Genomic DNA, 18,211 nt, shown 5'->3' on the forward strand with positions numbered 1-18,211 from the left:
TCCTGCTTTCTCTGGCAGACAGAGCGTAGATGTTCAGCAAAGCGGTCTTCCAGTCTGCGTCGGGTCTCGCCAATATATAGAAGGCCACATTGGGAGCACCAGACGCAGTATATCACCCCAGCCGACTCACAGGTGAAGTGTTGCCTCACCTGGAAGGACTGTTTGGGGCCCTGAATGGTGGTGAGGGAGGAAGTGTAAGGGCATGTGTAGCACTTGTTCCGCTTACACGGATAAGTGCCAGGAAGGAGATCAGTGGGGAGGGATGGGGGGCACGAATGGACTCACCTACCACCCCACCAGCCTCCGGGTCCAACATATTATTCTCCGTAGCTTCCGCCACCTCCAGCGGGATCCCACCACTAAGCACATCTTTCCCTCCCCCACCCCCCCCCGCATTCTGCAGGGATCGCTCCCTACGCAACACTTCACCTGTGAGTCGACTGGGGTGATATACTGCATCCGGTGCTCCCGATGTGGCCTTTTATATATTGGCGAGACCCGACGCAGACCGGGAGACCGCTTTGCTGAACATCTACGCTCTGTCCGCCAGAGAAAGCAGGATCTCCCAGTGGCCACACATTTTAATTCCACATCCCATTCCCATTCTGACATGTCTATCCACGGCCTCCTCTACTGTAAAGATGAAGCCACGCTCAGGTTGGAGGAACAACGCCTTATATTCCATCTGGGTAGCCTCCAACCTGATGGCATGAACAACGACTTCTCTAACTTCCGCTAAGGCCCCACCTCCCCCTCGTACCCCATCTGTTACTCATTTTTATGCGCACATTCTTTCTCTCACTCTCCTTTTTCTCCCTCTGTCCCTCTGAATATACCTCTTGCCCATCCTCTGGGTCCCCCCTCCCCCGTCTTTCTTCCCGGACCTCCTGTCCCATGATCCTCTCATATCCCCTTTTGCCTATCACCTGTCCAGCTCTTGGCTCCATCCCTCCCCCTCCTGTCTTCTCCTATCATTTTGGATCTCCCCCTCCCCCTCCAACTTTCAAATCCCTTACTCACTCTTCCTTCAGTTAGTCCTGACGAAGGGTCTCGGCCTGAAACGTCGACTGCACCTCTTCCTAGAGATGCTGCCTGGCCTGCTGCGTTCACCAGCAACTTTGATGTGTGTTGCTTTCTTTTTATAATATTATTTTAGAGAGTAGTCCCTCCTACTGCGTGGGACCCCTCCCCCCCGTGATTTAACCCTAGTCTTATCACAGAACAATTTACCATTAACCTACCGGGTTAATGCAGAGAATGCCATGATTAATCTCCGAATTCATACATCTCAAAATGTAATAATGTCATGCCACTGTGGCGCCCCATTGATGTACCATTCTAAGAATCTCTACTGTAAATGTCTTTAATGTATCAGCCTTTACAAGCATCTGACAGCGTGTTCCATGCACCCACCACTCTCTGTGCAAAAACAAAAGCCTACTTCTGACATCTCCCCGATACTTTCCTCCACTCACCTTAAGTGGTGTCCTCTGGTATTGGCCATTGCACCGTGGGGCATTTTTGCCTTTGGGGTGGTAGTATGTTCAAGCTTCATTCCAAGAATTGAGCACGACATCTGGGCTGGAAACCTGTGCATTAGGGCAGTGCCAGGAATGCTGCCGTTCAGGTGAGATGTCAGCTAGGAACTCATCTGCCCTTGTTGGTAGATATAAAGAAAATGCACTATTATTCAAAGAAGGTAAAAGACCGTACTGTCCAATTGTCAAGTTCACTGAAAAATGCTTAGTTTTTGGACACATATAAAATGCTGATGCAGAGTCTCAGTCAGAAACTTCGAAGTTAAAGTAAATTTATTACCAAAGTACATTGTGACCATTTACAGTGGATTCCGGTTAATTGGGGCACATCAGGACCAGTACATTTTGACCCAATTAAGTGCTGCCCCAATTAGCCAAAGTTTCTTGGAAATAGTTAAAAAGATATATTAAAAAAAAGACAAACTGAGTAATAAATTATCTATTTAAATGAAATGTAGAACAAATTAGAACACTACCAAAACTGCTAAGATTTTGTGCATTAGTTCCTAAAGTTGTCAAAGGAGGAATTAATCTGCATTGTCTTCTTTTGATTGTAAGTGAACAGAATCAGCTTAGACAGCTTGTGCAGATAATGGAATGGTTTCATACAATGCTTGTGATGATTGCATCCTCCAAATCTTCATTTTCATTGTAACATTCAAGATGATTGTCAATACCTCAGTAGTTTTTAAATTTTTGAAGTAGTGAATGCAGAATGCTTGAAACCGCAGTGAGCAAAACATTTCTGAGTTGTCCTGCTATTTATTTCTTGCCAGCCATCAGTGGCAAAAATTGTTGCTATGCAAAGACCAGCGCATGCAAGTAATGTATTTAAAAACTGTTCGTTTAAAGTGTGGTGTTTTGTCTAATAGCCACGCAAGTGCACACGATTGATGCTAGTTCGAAACTGCTTGGGAACTGTCTACTGCCCCAATTAAGCAGCATATTGTCCGAAATAAACAAAGGGAATCCCAACTATTTTCTCATTTAGATTTTGCTCTTTAAGAGTTGTCTTAAATAAGCGGCTGTCCTGATTAATCGATGTCCCAATTAACCGGAACCTTCCACTATACTTTCTTGAGATTATTTTCCTGTAAATGTCTGCAAGGAAATGAAAGGAATGCAATAGAATTTATGAAAAATTATACAGAAAGACTGACAAACAACCAATGTGCAAAAGAAGACAAATTGTGTAGATGAAAAACATTAATAAGAACATTGAGTTATAGCGTCCTTGAAGGTGAGTCTGTAGATAGTGGAATCAGTTTGGTGTTGGGGTGACTGAAGTTATCCATGCTGATTCAGGAGCCTGATGATTGAAGGGTAATAACAATTCCTAAATCTGGTGGTGTGGGTGCTAAGGTTCTTGTACCTCCTGACCGATGATAATATCAAGAAGAGAGCACAGCCTGAATGGTGAGGGCCCTTAATGACGTATGCAGCACTTGTAAATGTGCTTAATGGTGTGGAGGGCTTTTCCTGTGATGGACTTGCTGTATCAACCACTGGATATGAATGAACTAGTTGTTCTTCTGTCTAACCTGCTGAGTTTCTCCAACATCTTTGTGTGTGTTGCTCTTCTGTGGTGCCACACACAGCTCCAATCTGCAGATCAGGTTCACAGATGACACTACTTTGGCCTTATTTCTACCGGTGATGAGACAGCCTACAGAGGAGCGGTTGACACCCTGACACAGTGGTGCCAGGATAACATTCTCTCCCTCAGTGTCCAAAAAACAAAAGAACTGATTGTGGATTACAGGAGGAACGGAGACAGGCTCACCCCAATCAACATCAATGGGCCTGCAATTGAGAGGGTGAGTAGTTTCGAGTTCCTCAGTATACACATCACCGATGATCTCATTTGGACCGTACACACTGGGTTTGTGGCAAAAAAAAAGCACAACAGCGTCTCTTCCACCTCAGGCGACTGAAGAAGTTTGGCATGGGTCCCCAGATCCTCAAGACCCTCTACAGTGGCACCATTGAGAGCGTACTGATTGGCTATGTTACTGCCTGGTACAGGAACTGCACCTGCCTTGATCGCTGTGCACTGCAGAGAGTGAGTGGTATGGACAGTCCAGCACATCTGTGGAGGTGAACTTCCCTCCACTGAGGACATTTACAGCAGCAGGTGCAGAATGAAGGCCTGGATGATCACTGGGGACACCAGTCACCCCAACTATAAACTGTTTCAGCCGCTTCCAACTGGCAAACGGTACCACAGCATTAAAGCCAGGACCAACAGGCTACGGGACAGCTTCTTTCTACAAGCCATTAGACTTATAAATTCACATGTCTGTACATTGCGACAGAGTCATAACGCAAAGATTTTTACTTCCTCACATTGTAGGATGGATATAAGATTTAAACAAATTCTAAATTCTAATCTGCAGCATCTTGTATGTTAGTTATTATTGAGCCCACTTTGACTGAGCAACACACACAACATGCTGGAGGAACTCAGCAGGCCAGGCAGCATCTATGGAAAAGAGTATTGTCAACATTTCAGGCTGAAACCCTTCTGAAATAGGTGGTGTACTGCCGCAGTGACTTCACCTCAAAGTATCTTATGGGTCATAGATCAAAATCAGGTTTATTAGCACTGATATATGTTATGAAATTTGTTTTGCGGTAATAGTACAGTACAATGCATAAAAATTACTATAAATTACAAGAAGATTATATAGTAAAAAAATACAAAAAGAGCAAAATAGAGGGTAGTTCATGGACCATTCAGTAATCTGGTGGCAGAAGAAAGAAGCTGTTGCTAAAATACTGAATGGGTCTTCAGGCTCCTGTACCTCCTCTCTGATGTAGTAATGAGAAGAGGGCATGTCTGGATGGTGAGGGTCCTTGGTGACAAATGCCTCTGCCTTGAGGCATCAGATTTTGAAGATGTACTCATTTTTGGGTGAGACTACTGCCTTTGATGGGGTTGGTTGCAAAAACTGCTTTTGACAATTAAGTGCATTAGGGTTTTGAATAATTTTGAATAATATTTATACCGTGTGTAATTATGTGTACTGTTGAGTGCTGTGTGTGTGTGTGTGTGTGTGTGTGTGCGTGTGCGCGCAGCTGATTTCAGTAGCCATGACCCTATCTGTTCACTTTCCTTTGTCTTTTGCTCCCTCAGTAACTACAAAGTGTGTGGATACAACCATCACCAACCTGCTGGAGGGAAGAGTGCAGTTTGCTCCAGAGGAAGTTTCAGTCAGCTCTTCCAGCTTGTCCTTGTCAAATAAGCCTCACGCTGCACCTCACAATTTGACCATGTCTCAGAAAAAGGTGCCAAGGCATGTTCCCTCACCCAAGGTATTTGCTAGGATGGCATCCATCGCATTAACAGTAGTCAGTTCCTGAGCCCCCTTGTGCAACCATGTAGGTGGTAGACCGAGAGCTGAGTAAATGGCTGTACAAGTCCCTCCCTGCTTGGCAGATGTGAACAATGCTGAAAGCTAAAAGTAAGGGGATCTGTGCAAAACGCACATAGGGCAACACAGAGGCACATATGCAAAGATGAACACACACACACATGCGTGCGCGGGCACATACACACGCACACACAATAGTGGGGGGGAAATAAGCTATCGGTTGTTTATTACTGTACATAGATGGAAAAATTCTGGAAGTGCAGAACAACAAAGTGCTGGAGGAACTCAGCGAGTCAGGCAGCAACTATGGAGGGGAATGAACAGTCACTGACCCTGATGAAAGATCTTAGCCTGAGAAAACAACTGTTTTATTTCCCTCCATAGATGCTGCCTGACCTGCTAAGTTCCTCCGGCATTTTGTGTGTCTTACTGTGGATTTCCAGCATCTGCAGAATCTTTTGTGCTTATAGTTGCAGAGTATTTTTGTTCACTAAAATTGCAAGAATAGTGCTTGGCATCACCGCTTCAAACCTGTGAATGGGAATGGGAGCCCAAGGATGTTAAGAGTGATGATAAATTAGCCATGATGGAATGGCAGAATACTCGATGGGCCAAATGGCCTAATTTTTACTCCTATGTCTTATGATTTCTGCTTAAAGAATTTGTCCCTGATGCGTTTTTAAGCTGACTGTCATCCCCCCTCCAGTCCGTAAAAGTATGTGTTATTTGTTTGTTTTATTTAGTGATATGGCACGAGCCACACCACTCAGTAATCCCCTGACAATCAACAAACACAGTTAACTAACCTAATCTTGGGCCAATTTACAGTGACCAATGAACCTACCCAGTAAGTCTTTGGACTGTGGGAGGAAACCGGAGGATCCGGGAAAACCCACACACTCTATGACTAGGACGTACAGAGACTCCTTAGAGTAGAAACTGGGATAGAACTCTGAACTCTGCTCTGAGCCGTACGGGGGTCACGCTAACCACTACACTATCATATCTTCTGCTGTTGGATATTTCTACCCAGGGGAGAAAGATCTTAGACACTAGACAACTACAGCACAGTACAGGTCCTTTGGCCCTGGATGTCGTGCCGACCCATATATTCCTTAAAAAAAAAGTACTGAAACCCACGCTACCCTGTAACCCTCTATTTTTCTTTCATCCATGTGCCTGTCCAAGAGGCTGTTAAATACCCTTATTGTTTTAGCCTCCACCACCATCCAAGCACCCACAGCCCTCTGTTAAAAAAAACCAACTTATCCCTGATGTCTTCCCTAAACTTCCCTCCCTTAACTTTGTACTTATGCCCCCTGGTGTTTGCTATTTGTGCCCTGGGAAACAGGTACTGGCTATCCACCCTATCTATGCCTCTTATATTTTATAGACCTCTATCAAGTCCCCTCTCATCGTTCTGCGCTCCAAAGAGAAAAGTCCCGGCTCTGCTAACCTTGCCTCAGAAGACTTGTTTTGCAATCAGGCAACATCCTGGTAAATCTCCTCTGCACCCTCTCCATAGCTTCCACATCCTTCCTATAATGAGGTGACCAGAACTGAACACAATACTCTAAGTGTGGTCTCACCAGAGATTTGTAGAGTTGCAACATGACCTCACCACTCTTGAACTCAGTCCCCCTATTAGTGAAGCCTAGCATCCCATAGGCCTTCTTAACTATCGTATCAACCTGTGCAGTGACCTTGAGGGATGTATGGATTTGAACCCCAAGGTCCCTCTGTTCATCCACACTCTTAGGTAACGGACCATTAACCCTGTACTCAGCCTTCTAGTTTGTCCTTCCAAAATGCATCACCTCACACTTACCCGGATTGAACTCCATCTGCCACTTTCCTGTCCAACTCTGCATCCTGTCTATGTCCTCTTGTAACCTTCGACAACCTACAGCTCCATCCACAACTCCTCCAATCTTCGTGTCGTCTGCAAATTTGTTCACCCACCCTTCCACCTCTTCATCCAGGTCATTTATAAAAATCACAAAGAGCAGGGGTCCCAGGACAGATCCTTGCGGCACTCCACTAGTCAACAACCTCCAGACAGAATACTTTCCTTCCACTACTACCCTCCTTTAAGCCAATTTTTTTTATCCAAACAGCCAAGGTTCCACTGATCCAATGCCTCATGACTTTCTGGATGAGTCTCGTGGGGGACCTTGTCAAATGCCTTGCTAAAATCCATGTAAACCACATCTACAGCCCTACACTCATCAATTTCTTTTGTTACCTCTTCAAAAAACTCAATTAGGCTCGTGAGGCACGACCTTCCCTTCACAAAGCCATGTTGACTATCCTTCAGTAGACTGTACTTCTCCAAGTGCTCATAGATCCTATTCTTAAGAATCCTTTCCAATAGTTTGCAGACCACTGACGTAAGATTCACCAGTCTGTAGTTCCCAGGATTCTCCCTATTACCTTTTTTAAACAAGGGAACTACATTTGCCATTCTCCAATCCTCCGGCACCTCCCCTGCAGCTAAAGAGGACTCAAAGATCATAGCTACTGCTCTAGTGATCTCTTCTCTCACTTCCCACAGCAACCTGGGATATATCACATCCAGCCCTGAGGACTTATCAATCTTGATGTTTTTAAGAAGATCCAGCACTTCTTCCTTTAATCTCCACATTGTCCAGCACACAGCCCTGTTCTATTTCAACCTCACTCTGATCAAGGTCCTTTTCACTTGTGAATACTGAAGCAAAGTATTCATTTAGGACCTCCCCAACCTCCTTCACCTCCAGGCACATGTTGCCTTCTTTATCCTTTAGCGGCCCCACCTTCATTCTTGTCATCCTTCTGTTCTTCACATAAGCATAGAGTGCCTTGGGGTTCTCCTTAATCCTACATGCCAAGGGCTTCTCATGTCCCCTTCAAGCTCTCTTAAATCCTTTAAGCTCCTTCCTGGCTACCCTATATTTCTCATGAGCCCCTCCTGCTTCCTGCTTCTTATATCTAACATGTGCTTCCTTCTTCCTCTTGACGAGTTGCCTCACGTGTTCCATCAGCCACGGTTCCCTTTTCCTACCATTTTTTCCTTGTCTCAGTGGGACAAACCTATCCTGAACCCAGCACAAGTGGTCCCTGAACTTCCCCCACATTACTTCTGTGCTTTCACCCTTGAACATCTGTTTCCAATTTACTTTCACTAGTTCCTGCCTCACAGTTCGCCGTCCCCAGTTAAGCACTTTCCCATTTTGTCTGTTTTTATCCTTTTCCATAGCTATCCTGACTCCCTATCTGTGCTTCTCATAATTTTGAAATCTTAGTCAGCTATCCCCTCAGCCTCTGGTGCTGTAGAGAAAACAACCTGTGTTTATCCAACCTTGTTTGTTTATTCAGTGATACAGTGCAGAACATGTCCTTCCAGGCCAATGAGCTGCACCATCCAACAACCCACCTATTAAACCCTAGCCTAATCACAGGACAATTTATAACAAACTATTAACCTACTAACCAGGACATCTTTGGGCTGTGGGAGGAAACCGCACCCTCACAGGAAGAATGTAGAAAATTTCTTACAGGGGGTGCAGGAATTGAACTCTGATGCTTGAGCTATAATCATGTCAGACTAACCACTATGCTACCATGGGCACTCACGCCCTCTAATGCAGACAGTGTCCTGAAGGGTGGAGGTGTCCTGCCTCCTAATCATCCTGGACTTTAACACGATGGAAAAGTTTTGTCTACTTACAGCCTGGTCACATTAAACTGTACTGATGTGCAGCAATTTGGGAAGGAGCAGCGGCCAATTTACTTGGCTTAAGGAAACATGCGCATGGTAATCAGAATTGAATTGAACTGCACTGGAATGTAGATTCATGAAGGGCAGAACAGCTTTTCTGATCTGACATTTTTCTTCTGTTTAAAGCTCATTTCTAAAACTACATTTGAGAAATCGCCAGTTGACAGACATCTGTCCCTGCAAGAGAGGAAAGAAGCCTTGTATGCTTATGCAAGAAGGTCAGTACCATTTTAGATAAAATTATTAACTATAGATGAAAGAAAAATGGGAGGGAAGGGTTAAATTGATCATAGAGTAGGTTAATGGGTCGGCTCCATAAAACATAGGAGCAGAAGTAGGCCACTTGGCCCATCTAGTCTGCTCCATCATTCCATCATGGCTGATTTATTATCCCTCTCAATCCTATTCTCCTGCCTTCTCTCCGTAACCCATAGCCCCTAACCTCCTTACTAATGAAGAACCTATTATTCTCTGCTTAAAGTATACCCAGTGACCTGGCCTCCATAGCCACCTGTGGCAACAAATTCCAGAGATTCACTACCCTCTGGCTAAAGAAATTCCTCATCTCAGTTCTTTATTCCTGAGGCTGTGCCCTTGGATTCTGGACTCCTACTAGTGGGCTGAGAAGTGACAGATGGAGTTCAATCCAGAAAAGTGCGATGTAATAAAGAGCATAGATAGCGTGGTCAGCCATTGCCTTTTTCCAAGGCTAATACAAGAAGCTATCATTTTAAGATGATTGGAGAGAAGCGGGATGTCAGAAGTATATCTTTTGACACAGAAAAGTGGAGGGAAGGGTTAGATGGATCTTGGGGTGGTTTAAAAGTCAACACAATGTTCTGGACCAAAGGGCCTGCACTGTGTTGTATTATGTTCTATGAAACATCCTCCTCACATCCACTGTATCCACGCTTTTCAATATACAGTAGCTATCTCCCCTTGCTTGGGGTGAGTCGTGTTGAACTCTAGTACAATCTCTGACTGATCTTCTCCCTTCTTGGAAACAGGCGATACATTGAGAAGCATGGGCTGCAGACACAGACCGATGAGAGCCAGGACAGTGACAGGGCCTGAGACTTGCTCCAGCATTTCAGCTCGTAGCTCCACAGAAATGGCACTTGAAGTTTTCTTTTCTTTCCTTTTGCCTTTTTTGGAGATTGTTTGTCATTTATTTTGGAAAAACTTTCTCTTCGATAATATGGGTCTAATTTTTAAGATATTTTATGGCAAACTTTTCAACAATCACTTGCTGGGGATGGGGTGAGGGAGGGAGGAGTTCTGCAGAGTGATCTGCGTAGCAATCATGCATGTTCCTGTCATGGATACCTCTGGGAAGCGGTTGTGTCCTTGTATTTTTTGGAGTCTTTATAAAGAGCTTACAACTGATCTCCTGCCTCCTTTCACTGCCCTACTGTTTATTGAAATGTTTTAGTCTGTGGAATAATTCCTTGTGCACTTGGCTTTTGAATGTTTTTTTACTTAGTGAAACATCCCAATGAGCTCATGCTGTCCAATTGGGGGATACAGTGTGGGGCTGGTGCGAACAATACACTCGTACAGTATTCCTTGTCTTTGACAGTTGGTGTGGGGAGAGGGGGGAATGGAGAGCGGCTTCTGTACTTCGACACTGCACACTTCCCAAGCACTTTTCGAGATGTAGCACGGTATCTGGAGCAATGAGCCCGCACCACCCAATTACGCCCATGTGACCAAATAACCACCCAACTCCATACCTCTTCAGAATGTGGGGAGAGACCAGAGCACCTGGAGGAAATCCGTGCAGTAACGTGGAGAACGTACAAATTCCTTACAGACAGTGGCAGGAATTGAATCTGGGTCACTGGTGCTGTAAAGCGATACACTAACCACTACGGTTCTATACTGCCCACTATTTTCTGTTGGTAAAGGGGTAGCTCCGGGTTTATCAGAAGCTCAGTTAGGGCTGAAGTTCAGCAGCTGTCTTAATGCATTGGTCAAACACTGATTCTATTAACAACTAAACATGAGACAGTCTGTGGCTGTCACCCAGTGACATTCGATAATTATCTGTTGGCAGTAATAAATCCCAGTAGCAAATGGAAGACTGATTGTCAGTAATTACATTGTGAGTTAACACAGTATCTGAGCTGTTCCTAACCCTCCTGTCTCCTACCATTGAGATATTCTTCTGTATGCCTGTTTGTAGTTTGGAAAATAAAGGACAAAAAAGTTTTTGAAGAAAAATAATTTGGCCAAGTGTACCAGTGGGGTCTCGGTAAAGGGTTTTGTCTTTGAATTTGATTTGATCTTGTTCTTGGCTATGATGATCTTCAGTGCAAATTTCACCCCAGAATTTGCCTCAGGAAAATTTGAAGAAACAAAACAAGGTTGTGTTGAAGAGGTTCATCACAGGAATAATATTTGTTGTACCCAATTGTACACAGTATTTCTTCATTGAAAGCTGTGAGAAATCCTTAACAGTAGCAAACATTTTCCATTGTTTTAAAAGAAGCACTAGGTAGCGTAAACCAGTTTGGCCAGTCAATATATTGTCACATCTACTGAGATGCAGTGAAAAACCTGCATGCCATGCATCACATCAGTACATTGAGGTAGCATAAGGGGGGAAAATAATAACAAAATGCAGAATAAGATGTTACAGTTACAGAGAAAGTGCAGTGCTGGTAGACTTAAAGTACAGGATCATGACCAGGTAGACTGAGGTCGAGTCCATTTTATCTTTCTTTTTCCAGCCAGCATGAATGTACACTCAGTGGCCACTTCATTAGGTACATCTCCTCATTAATGCAAATATCTAATCAGCCAATCATTTGGCAGCAGCTCAATGTATAAAAGCATGCAGACATGTTCAAGAGAATCAGTTGTTGTGCAGATGTCATCTTGGGGAAGAAATGTGATCTATAAGAGACTTTGTGGAATAATTCTTGGTGCCCTATGGGGTGGTTTGAGTATCTGAGAAACTGCTGGTCTCCTAAAATGTTCATGCACAACGGTCTCTAGAGTTCACAGAGAATGGTGTAAGAAACAAACATCCAGTGAGTGGTAGTTCGTGGGTGAAAACTTGTTAGTAAGAGAGGTTAGAGGAGAATTGACAGGAAGACAACAGTAACTCATATAACCACATGTTACAACAGCGGTGTGCAGAAGAGCATCTCTGAATGCACAATACGTCAAACTTAGAAGTGGATGAACCACAGCAGCAGAAAACTGCACCAGGTTCCAATCTTGTGCCTAATAAAGTAGCCATTGAACGTAGCATGAGAATATAGATCATTTGATTCAGATATAGATGGTTTGCAAATGACACTGGCGTTGTAAACTGTGCGCAAGGTAGAAGATCTGAACCAGTTGGGAAATTGGCCTCCGGGAAGGCAGTTGTGATTTAACTCGGGCTAATGTGAAGTGATGCATTACCTTCATTGCTCTTTATTGGCCATAATGTCCTGAGGCTTGTGAAAGAAATGGAAGTCCATCCACCACCATCTCATACCTTTAACACTCTCTCCAACACACCCTCATTCACAGCACATTCTGTGAGTTATGGCACAGTTGCACAGTATCAAATTAAGCCTTCTGGTGCACTGACTATCCAGGAAACGTTTACACAAAACGTATACTAACTCAGTTTTATTGTCCCGGCAGTCTTATCAACTCACCCCACTTACCTACACACAAGGGGCAATTTACAATACCCAGTTATAAATCCACATCTGGGATGTAGGGGGATAGAGAACCAGAGCACCCACATGGTCACAAGCAGAATGTTGGACTCTATGTACTCTCTGCTGAAGGTTGGGTTTAAACCAGGGTCACTACAGCTCTGAGTTATTGGTTGAAAATGTTAGAGGTGAGGCAAGCAAGGAAACATGGAGTTTTGCATGGCTGCTCGGGATGTACATCAGTGACACAATTGGAGTATTATACTTAAGAAACTGAAAAAGAATGATTGAAAATGCTGCTGATTTGAAGTGCTGATGAGATGACTGGAGATGGTAAAAATCCAAAAATTCTTTTAAGTTATGCTTGTCCTAATATTCCAAAATTCTGAAGCTACAAGCTTAGATGTCCCCTCTTTTCCCTTTTCACATTAGGCAGAAGATTCTAAAGCATAAAAAATAACCACCAGGCTCAGGGACAGCTCTACACACGACCCCCCCCCCCAACTCCTACTACATGTGGTAAGGGTTCCCTACTATGATAAGATGGACCTTTAACCTCACAATCTACCTCAAAAGGATCTTGGATTTAATAGACCACCTGCACTGCTCTTTCTCTGTAGCCATTACACTTTGTTCTGCATTCTGTTACTGTTTTATCTTGTTTTGCCTTAATTTACTGTGCAATCATTTGATCTGTATGAACAGTTTGCAAGATGATCTTGGTACATGTGACAATAATAAACCAATTCTGATTCCAAAAAGATTGATTTCCTCTCAACATTAGTGAAGCAGCAGCTTCATCAGACTGTTCTTTTGGATAGTAGTGTGATCACTCCAGTCAAGTAAGATGTTCTAAATGGTAATTCCCCTAATGGAGAACTGCATGACTTTGTTTAATGTGGGGAAGTTGATGCATGGGCAGTCACTACACAGTCCTTGACAGATCAGGGTCCAGTGATGTGGAATGTAAGATGACTGGGGACCCTTCACTTCTGCAGCCTTCCTCCACCTTCACTGCAGTTGTGATGTGTCATCATCTTCTGCCAGCTCCACCATTGCGGTCTTGGTTGGATTGCTCTTTGGACCTTTCCCTTTGACCTTGCCAGCATAGATGACCCTACCAGGAGCTAATCTCCAGAAAGCATCACTCTCAGGATCTCAGTAACGTACAAGCCTCTCCAGCTTGACAAAGTGACAATTCTCTTTTTGATGGACAAGCTTAAGAACAATAAATTGCATTGGTATGGCATTTTTAATCACAATTCTTGTTAGTTACCTCACAGACATTTGATGCAGCCTCTTAGCATTTTTGAGGCCGTGATTAAAAGCTTTGTTTAAAAATGCTGAATGTCTTGGTCATAGTCACAGAGTTATACAGCACGAAACAGGATTTTGGCCCAACTCATTCTTGTCTTCTTGAGCTGGTCCCATTTCCCCATGTCTGGCTCATATGCCTCTAAGCCTGGGGTTCCCAACCTGGATAATGATATGGGTCCATGGTATAACAAAGATTGCGAACCTCTGCTCTAAGCCTTTCTTATCAATGTACGTATCCAAGTGCCTTTTAAACATTTTAATTGTAGCCACAGTGTAGCTAATTCCGTATACCCACCTCATTGCCCCTCAGAATCTTTTAAACCCCTCACTTTAAAGCTATGCCCTCATTGATTAACAATATTTGGAGGCAGTGGTATTTCTCCTGCTTGCTAGTTGTCTGCTAAGTAATTCGCTGCTAGAGGTGTTAATGAGAAGTTCTTGCACTTGGCATTCAAACTATAATAGTGTGACTGTCGGGACTAGCAAATACTACTGCTAGTGTAGCGGTTAGCGTGATGCTATTGCACTGCAGTGCATCAGTTCAGAGTTCAGTGTTCAGTCCCAGCGGCTTCTGTAAGGAGTTCATATATCTTCCCCGAGGAAAGAGTGGGTTTCCTCTGGGTGCTCCGATTTCCTCCCACAATCCAAAGATGTTAATTAATCATTGTAAATTGTCCTGTGATTAGGCTAGGGTTAAATTGGGGGTTGCTTGTGTGGCTTGAAGGGCCTATTCCATGCTGTATTTCTAACTTGTTTTGGACACCCTTACACTGGGAAATAGGCCGTGACCATTGACTTTATCGGTGCCCTTTAAAGCTGTATAGAGAATTCCAGAGGTTTGGACAAAAATCAAATACTGGAGCTGCTCAAACCTTGAGATGAATTTGGGTGAAAGATGGTAACATAAAAGCTGTGACCCTCATGATCTCAGGCAGCATCTGACTATTTCAATGAACCTTGACAGAGTTTCTCCAACAATACAGCATCATTCTTTCCAAACACATTGTTGAATAAGTTCAGAATCAGAATCAGGTTTATTATCACCGGCATGTGACGTGAAATTTGCTAACTTAGCAGCAGCAGTTCAATGCAATACATAATCTAGCAGAGAGAGAGAAAAAAATAAAACAATAATAAATAAACAAGTAAATCAATTACATATATTGAATAGATTATTTAAAAATGCGCAAAAACAGAAATACTGTATATTAAAAGAGTGAGGTAGTGCCCAAAGCTTCAAAGTCCATTTCGGAATCAGATGGCAGAGGGGAAGAAGCTGTTCCTGAATTGCTGAGTGTGTGCCTTCAGGCTTCTGTATCTCCAACCTGATGGTAACAGTGAGGAAAGTGCATGCCCTGGGTGCTGGAAGTCTTTAATAATGGACGCTGTCTTTCTGAGACACTGCTTCCTAAAGATGTCCTGGGTACTTTGTAGGCTAGTGCCCAAGATGGAGCTGAGTAGATTTACAACCTTCTGCAACTTCTTTCGGTCCTGTGCAGTGGCCCCTCCATACCAGACAGTGATGTAGCCTGTCAGAATGCTCTCCACGGTACAACTATAGAAGTTTTTGAGTGTATTTGTCGACATGCCAAATTGCTTCAATCTCCTAATAAACTATAGCCTCTGTCTTGCCTTCTTTATGACTACTTCAATATGTTGGGACCAGGGTAGATCCTCAGAGATCTTGACACCCAGGAACCTGAAGCTGCTCACTCTCTCCACTGCTGATCCCTCTATGAGGATTGGTATGTGTTCCATTGTTTTACCCTTCCTGAAGTCTACAATCAGCTCTTTCGTCTTACTGACGTTGAGTGCCAGGTTGTAGCTGCGGCACCACTCCACTAGTTGGCATATCTCACTCCTGTACGCCCTCTCGTCACCACCTGAGATTCTACCAACAATGGTTGTGTCATCAGCAGATTTGTAGATGGTTTTGAGCTATGCCTAGCCACACGGTCATGTGTATACAGAGAGTAGAGCAGTGGGCTCAGCACACACCCCTGAGATGAGCCTTTGTTGATCATCAGCGAAGAGGATATGTTATCACCAATTTGCACAGACTGTGGTCTTCCAGTTAGGAAGTTGAGGATCCAATTACAGAGGCAGGCTGAGGTTCTATTTACCAACCTGTTAGCAACTACACAGCACAGTGTTGCCACTGCCCACAGAGCGAGACCCGGGTTTAGTCCTGACCTTGGGAGTTGTCTGTGGGCAGTGTGACCATGTGGGATTTCCTCCCAAATCCCAGCAGTTTTTGTTAACTGGCTGCTGTAAATTTCTGTTGATGGGAATAAAAATTGGGATTAATGTAGGATTAGACCATAAGACAAAGGAGCAGAAATTGGCCATTCGGCCCACCAAGTCTGCTTCGCCATTTTATCATGAGCTGATCCATTCTCCCATTTAGTCCCATGCCCCCGCCTTCTCACCATAACCTTTGACGCCCTGGCTACTCAGATACCTATCAATCTCTGCCTTAAATACACCCAATGACTTGGCCTCCACTGCCGCCCGTGGCAACAAGTTCCATAGATTCACCACCCTCTGGCTAAAAAAAATTTCTTCACCTTTCTGTTCTGAACGGGCGCCCTTCAATCCTTAAGTCATGCCCTCTCGTACTAGACACCCCATCATGGGAACCAACTTTGCCACATCCACTCTGTCCATGCCTTTCAACATTCGAAATGTTTCTATGAGGTCTCCCCTCATTCTTCTAAACTCCAAGGAATACAGTCCAAGAGCGGACAAACGTTCCTCATATGTTAACCCTCTCATTTCCAGAATCATTCTAGTGAATCTTCTCTGTACCCTCTCCAACGTCAGCACATCCTTTCTTAAATAAGGAGACCAAAACTGCCCACAGTACTCCAAGTGAGGTCTCACCAGCGCCTTATAGAGCCTCAACATCACATCCCTGCTCCTATACTCTATTCCTCTAGAAATGAATGCCAACATTGCATTCACCTTCTTCACCACCGTCTCAACCTGGAAGTTAACCTTAAGGGTATCCTGTACGAGGACACCCAAGTCCTGTTGCATCTCAGATCTTTGAATTCTTTCCCCATTTAAATAATAGTCTGCCCGTCTATTTCTTCTGCCAAAGTGCATAACCATACACTTTCCAACATTGTATTTCATTTGCCACTTCTTTGCCCATTCTTCCAATCTATCCAAGTCTCTCTGCAGACTCTCCATTTCCTCAGAACCACTGGCCCCTCCACCTACCTTCGTATCGTCAGCAAACTTAGCCACAAAGCCATCTATTCCATAATCCAAATCGTTGATGTACACTGTGAAAAACACGGACCCCTGTGGATCACCACTGGTAACCGGGAGCCAACCAGAATAGGATCCCTTTATTCCCACTTTCTGTTTCCTGCCAATCAGCCAATGCTCTATCCATGTATGTAACTTTCCTGTAATTCCAAGGACTCTTATCTTGTTAAGTAGCCTCATGTGTTGCACCTTGTCAAAGGCCTTCTGAAAATCCAAATATACAACATCCACTGCATCTCCCTTGTCTAGCCTATTTGTAATTTTAAAAAAAATAAAATAAAAAAATTGTAATAGGTTTGTCAGGCAGGATTTTTCTTTAAGGAATCCATGCTGAGTTCTGCCTATCTTGTCATATGCCTCCAGGTACTCTGTAACCTCATCCTTGACAATCGACTCCAACAACTTCCCAAACACCGATGTCAAGCTAACAGATCTATAATTTCCTTCCTTGCCCCCTTCTTAAATAGCGGAGTGACATTTGCAATCTTCCAGTCCTCCGGAACCATGCCAGAATCTATCGACTTTTGAAAGATCATCACTAATGCCTCCGCAATCTCCACAGCTACTTCCTTCAGAACACGAGGGTGTATTCCATCTGGTCCGGGAGATTTATCTACCTTTAGACCATTCAGCTTTCTGAGTACTTTCTCTGTCGTAATTGTGACTGCGCACACTTCTCTTCCCTGCCACCCTTGAGTGTCCGGTGTACTGCTGATGTCTTCCTCAGTGAAGACCGATGCAAAATACTCGTTCAGTTCCTCCGTCATCTCCTTATCTCCCATTACAATTTCTCCAGCATCATTTTCTATCGGTCCTATATCTACTCTCACCTGTCTTTTACTCTTTGTATACTTGAAAAAGCTTTTAGTATCCTCTTTGATATTATTTGCTAGCTTCCTTTCATAGTTCATCTTTTCCCTCTTAATGACCTTCTTAGTTTCCTTTTGTAAGGTTTTAAAAACTTCCCAATCCTCTGTCTTCCCACTAATTTTTGCTTCCTTGTATGCCCTCTCCTTTGCTTTAACTTTGGCTTTGACTTCTCTTGTCAACCACGGTCGCATCCTTTTTCCATTCGAAAATTTCTTCTTTTTTGAAATATACCTGTCTTGCAACTTCCTCACTTCTCGCATAAACTCCAGCCACTGCTGCTCTGCTGTCCTTCCCGCCAGTGTCCCTTTCCAGTCAACTTTGGCCAGTTCCTCTCTCATACCACTGTAATTTCCTTTACTCCAGTGCAATACCGACACATCAGATTTCGGCTTCTCTTTTTCAAATTTCACAGTGAAC

The 18,211-nt window shown here is 43.8% G+C and overlaps 1 protein-coding gene across 3 annotated transcripts in view; it reads left to right on the forward strand.

The window, feature by feature from the left end:
- aup1 (AUP1 lipid droplet regulating VLDL assembly factor) overlaps positions 1 to 13,092 on the forward strand; it is a 72,382-nt gene extending 59,290 nt beyond the window's left edge. For all 3 annotated transcript variants that reach the window (XM_072256757.1, XM_072256759.1, XM_072256758.1), the window contains 3 exons: positions 4,675 to 4,853; positions 8,799 to 8,890; positions 9,680 to 13,092. In XM_072256757.1, the coding sequence (XP_072112858.1) occupies positions 4,675 to 4,853; positions 8,799 to 8,890; positions 9,680 to 9,746 (338 nt within the window). In that variant the 3' untranslated portion in view covers positions 9,747 to 13,092. The remainder of the gene's footprint in view (positions 1 to 4,674; positions 4,854 to 8,798; positions 8,891 to 9,679) is intronic.
- The last annotated feature ends 5,119 nt before the right edge of the window (positions 13,093 to 18,211 follow it).

Source organism: Mobula birostris, chromosome 4 (assembly GCF_030028105.1).
Source record: "Mobula birostris isolate sMobBir1 chromosome 4, sMobBir1.hap1, whole genome shotgun sequence".
Taxonomy (NCBI): domain Eukaryota; kingdom Metazoa; phylum Chordata; class Chondrichthyes; order Myliobatiformes; family Myliobatidae; genus Mobula; species Mobula birostris.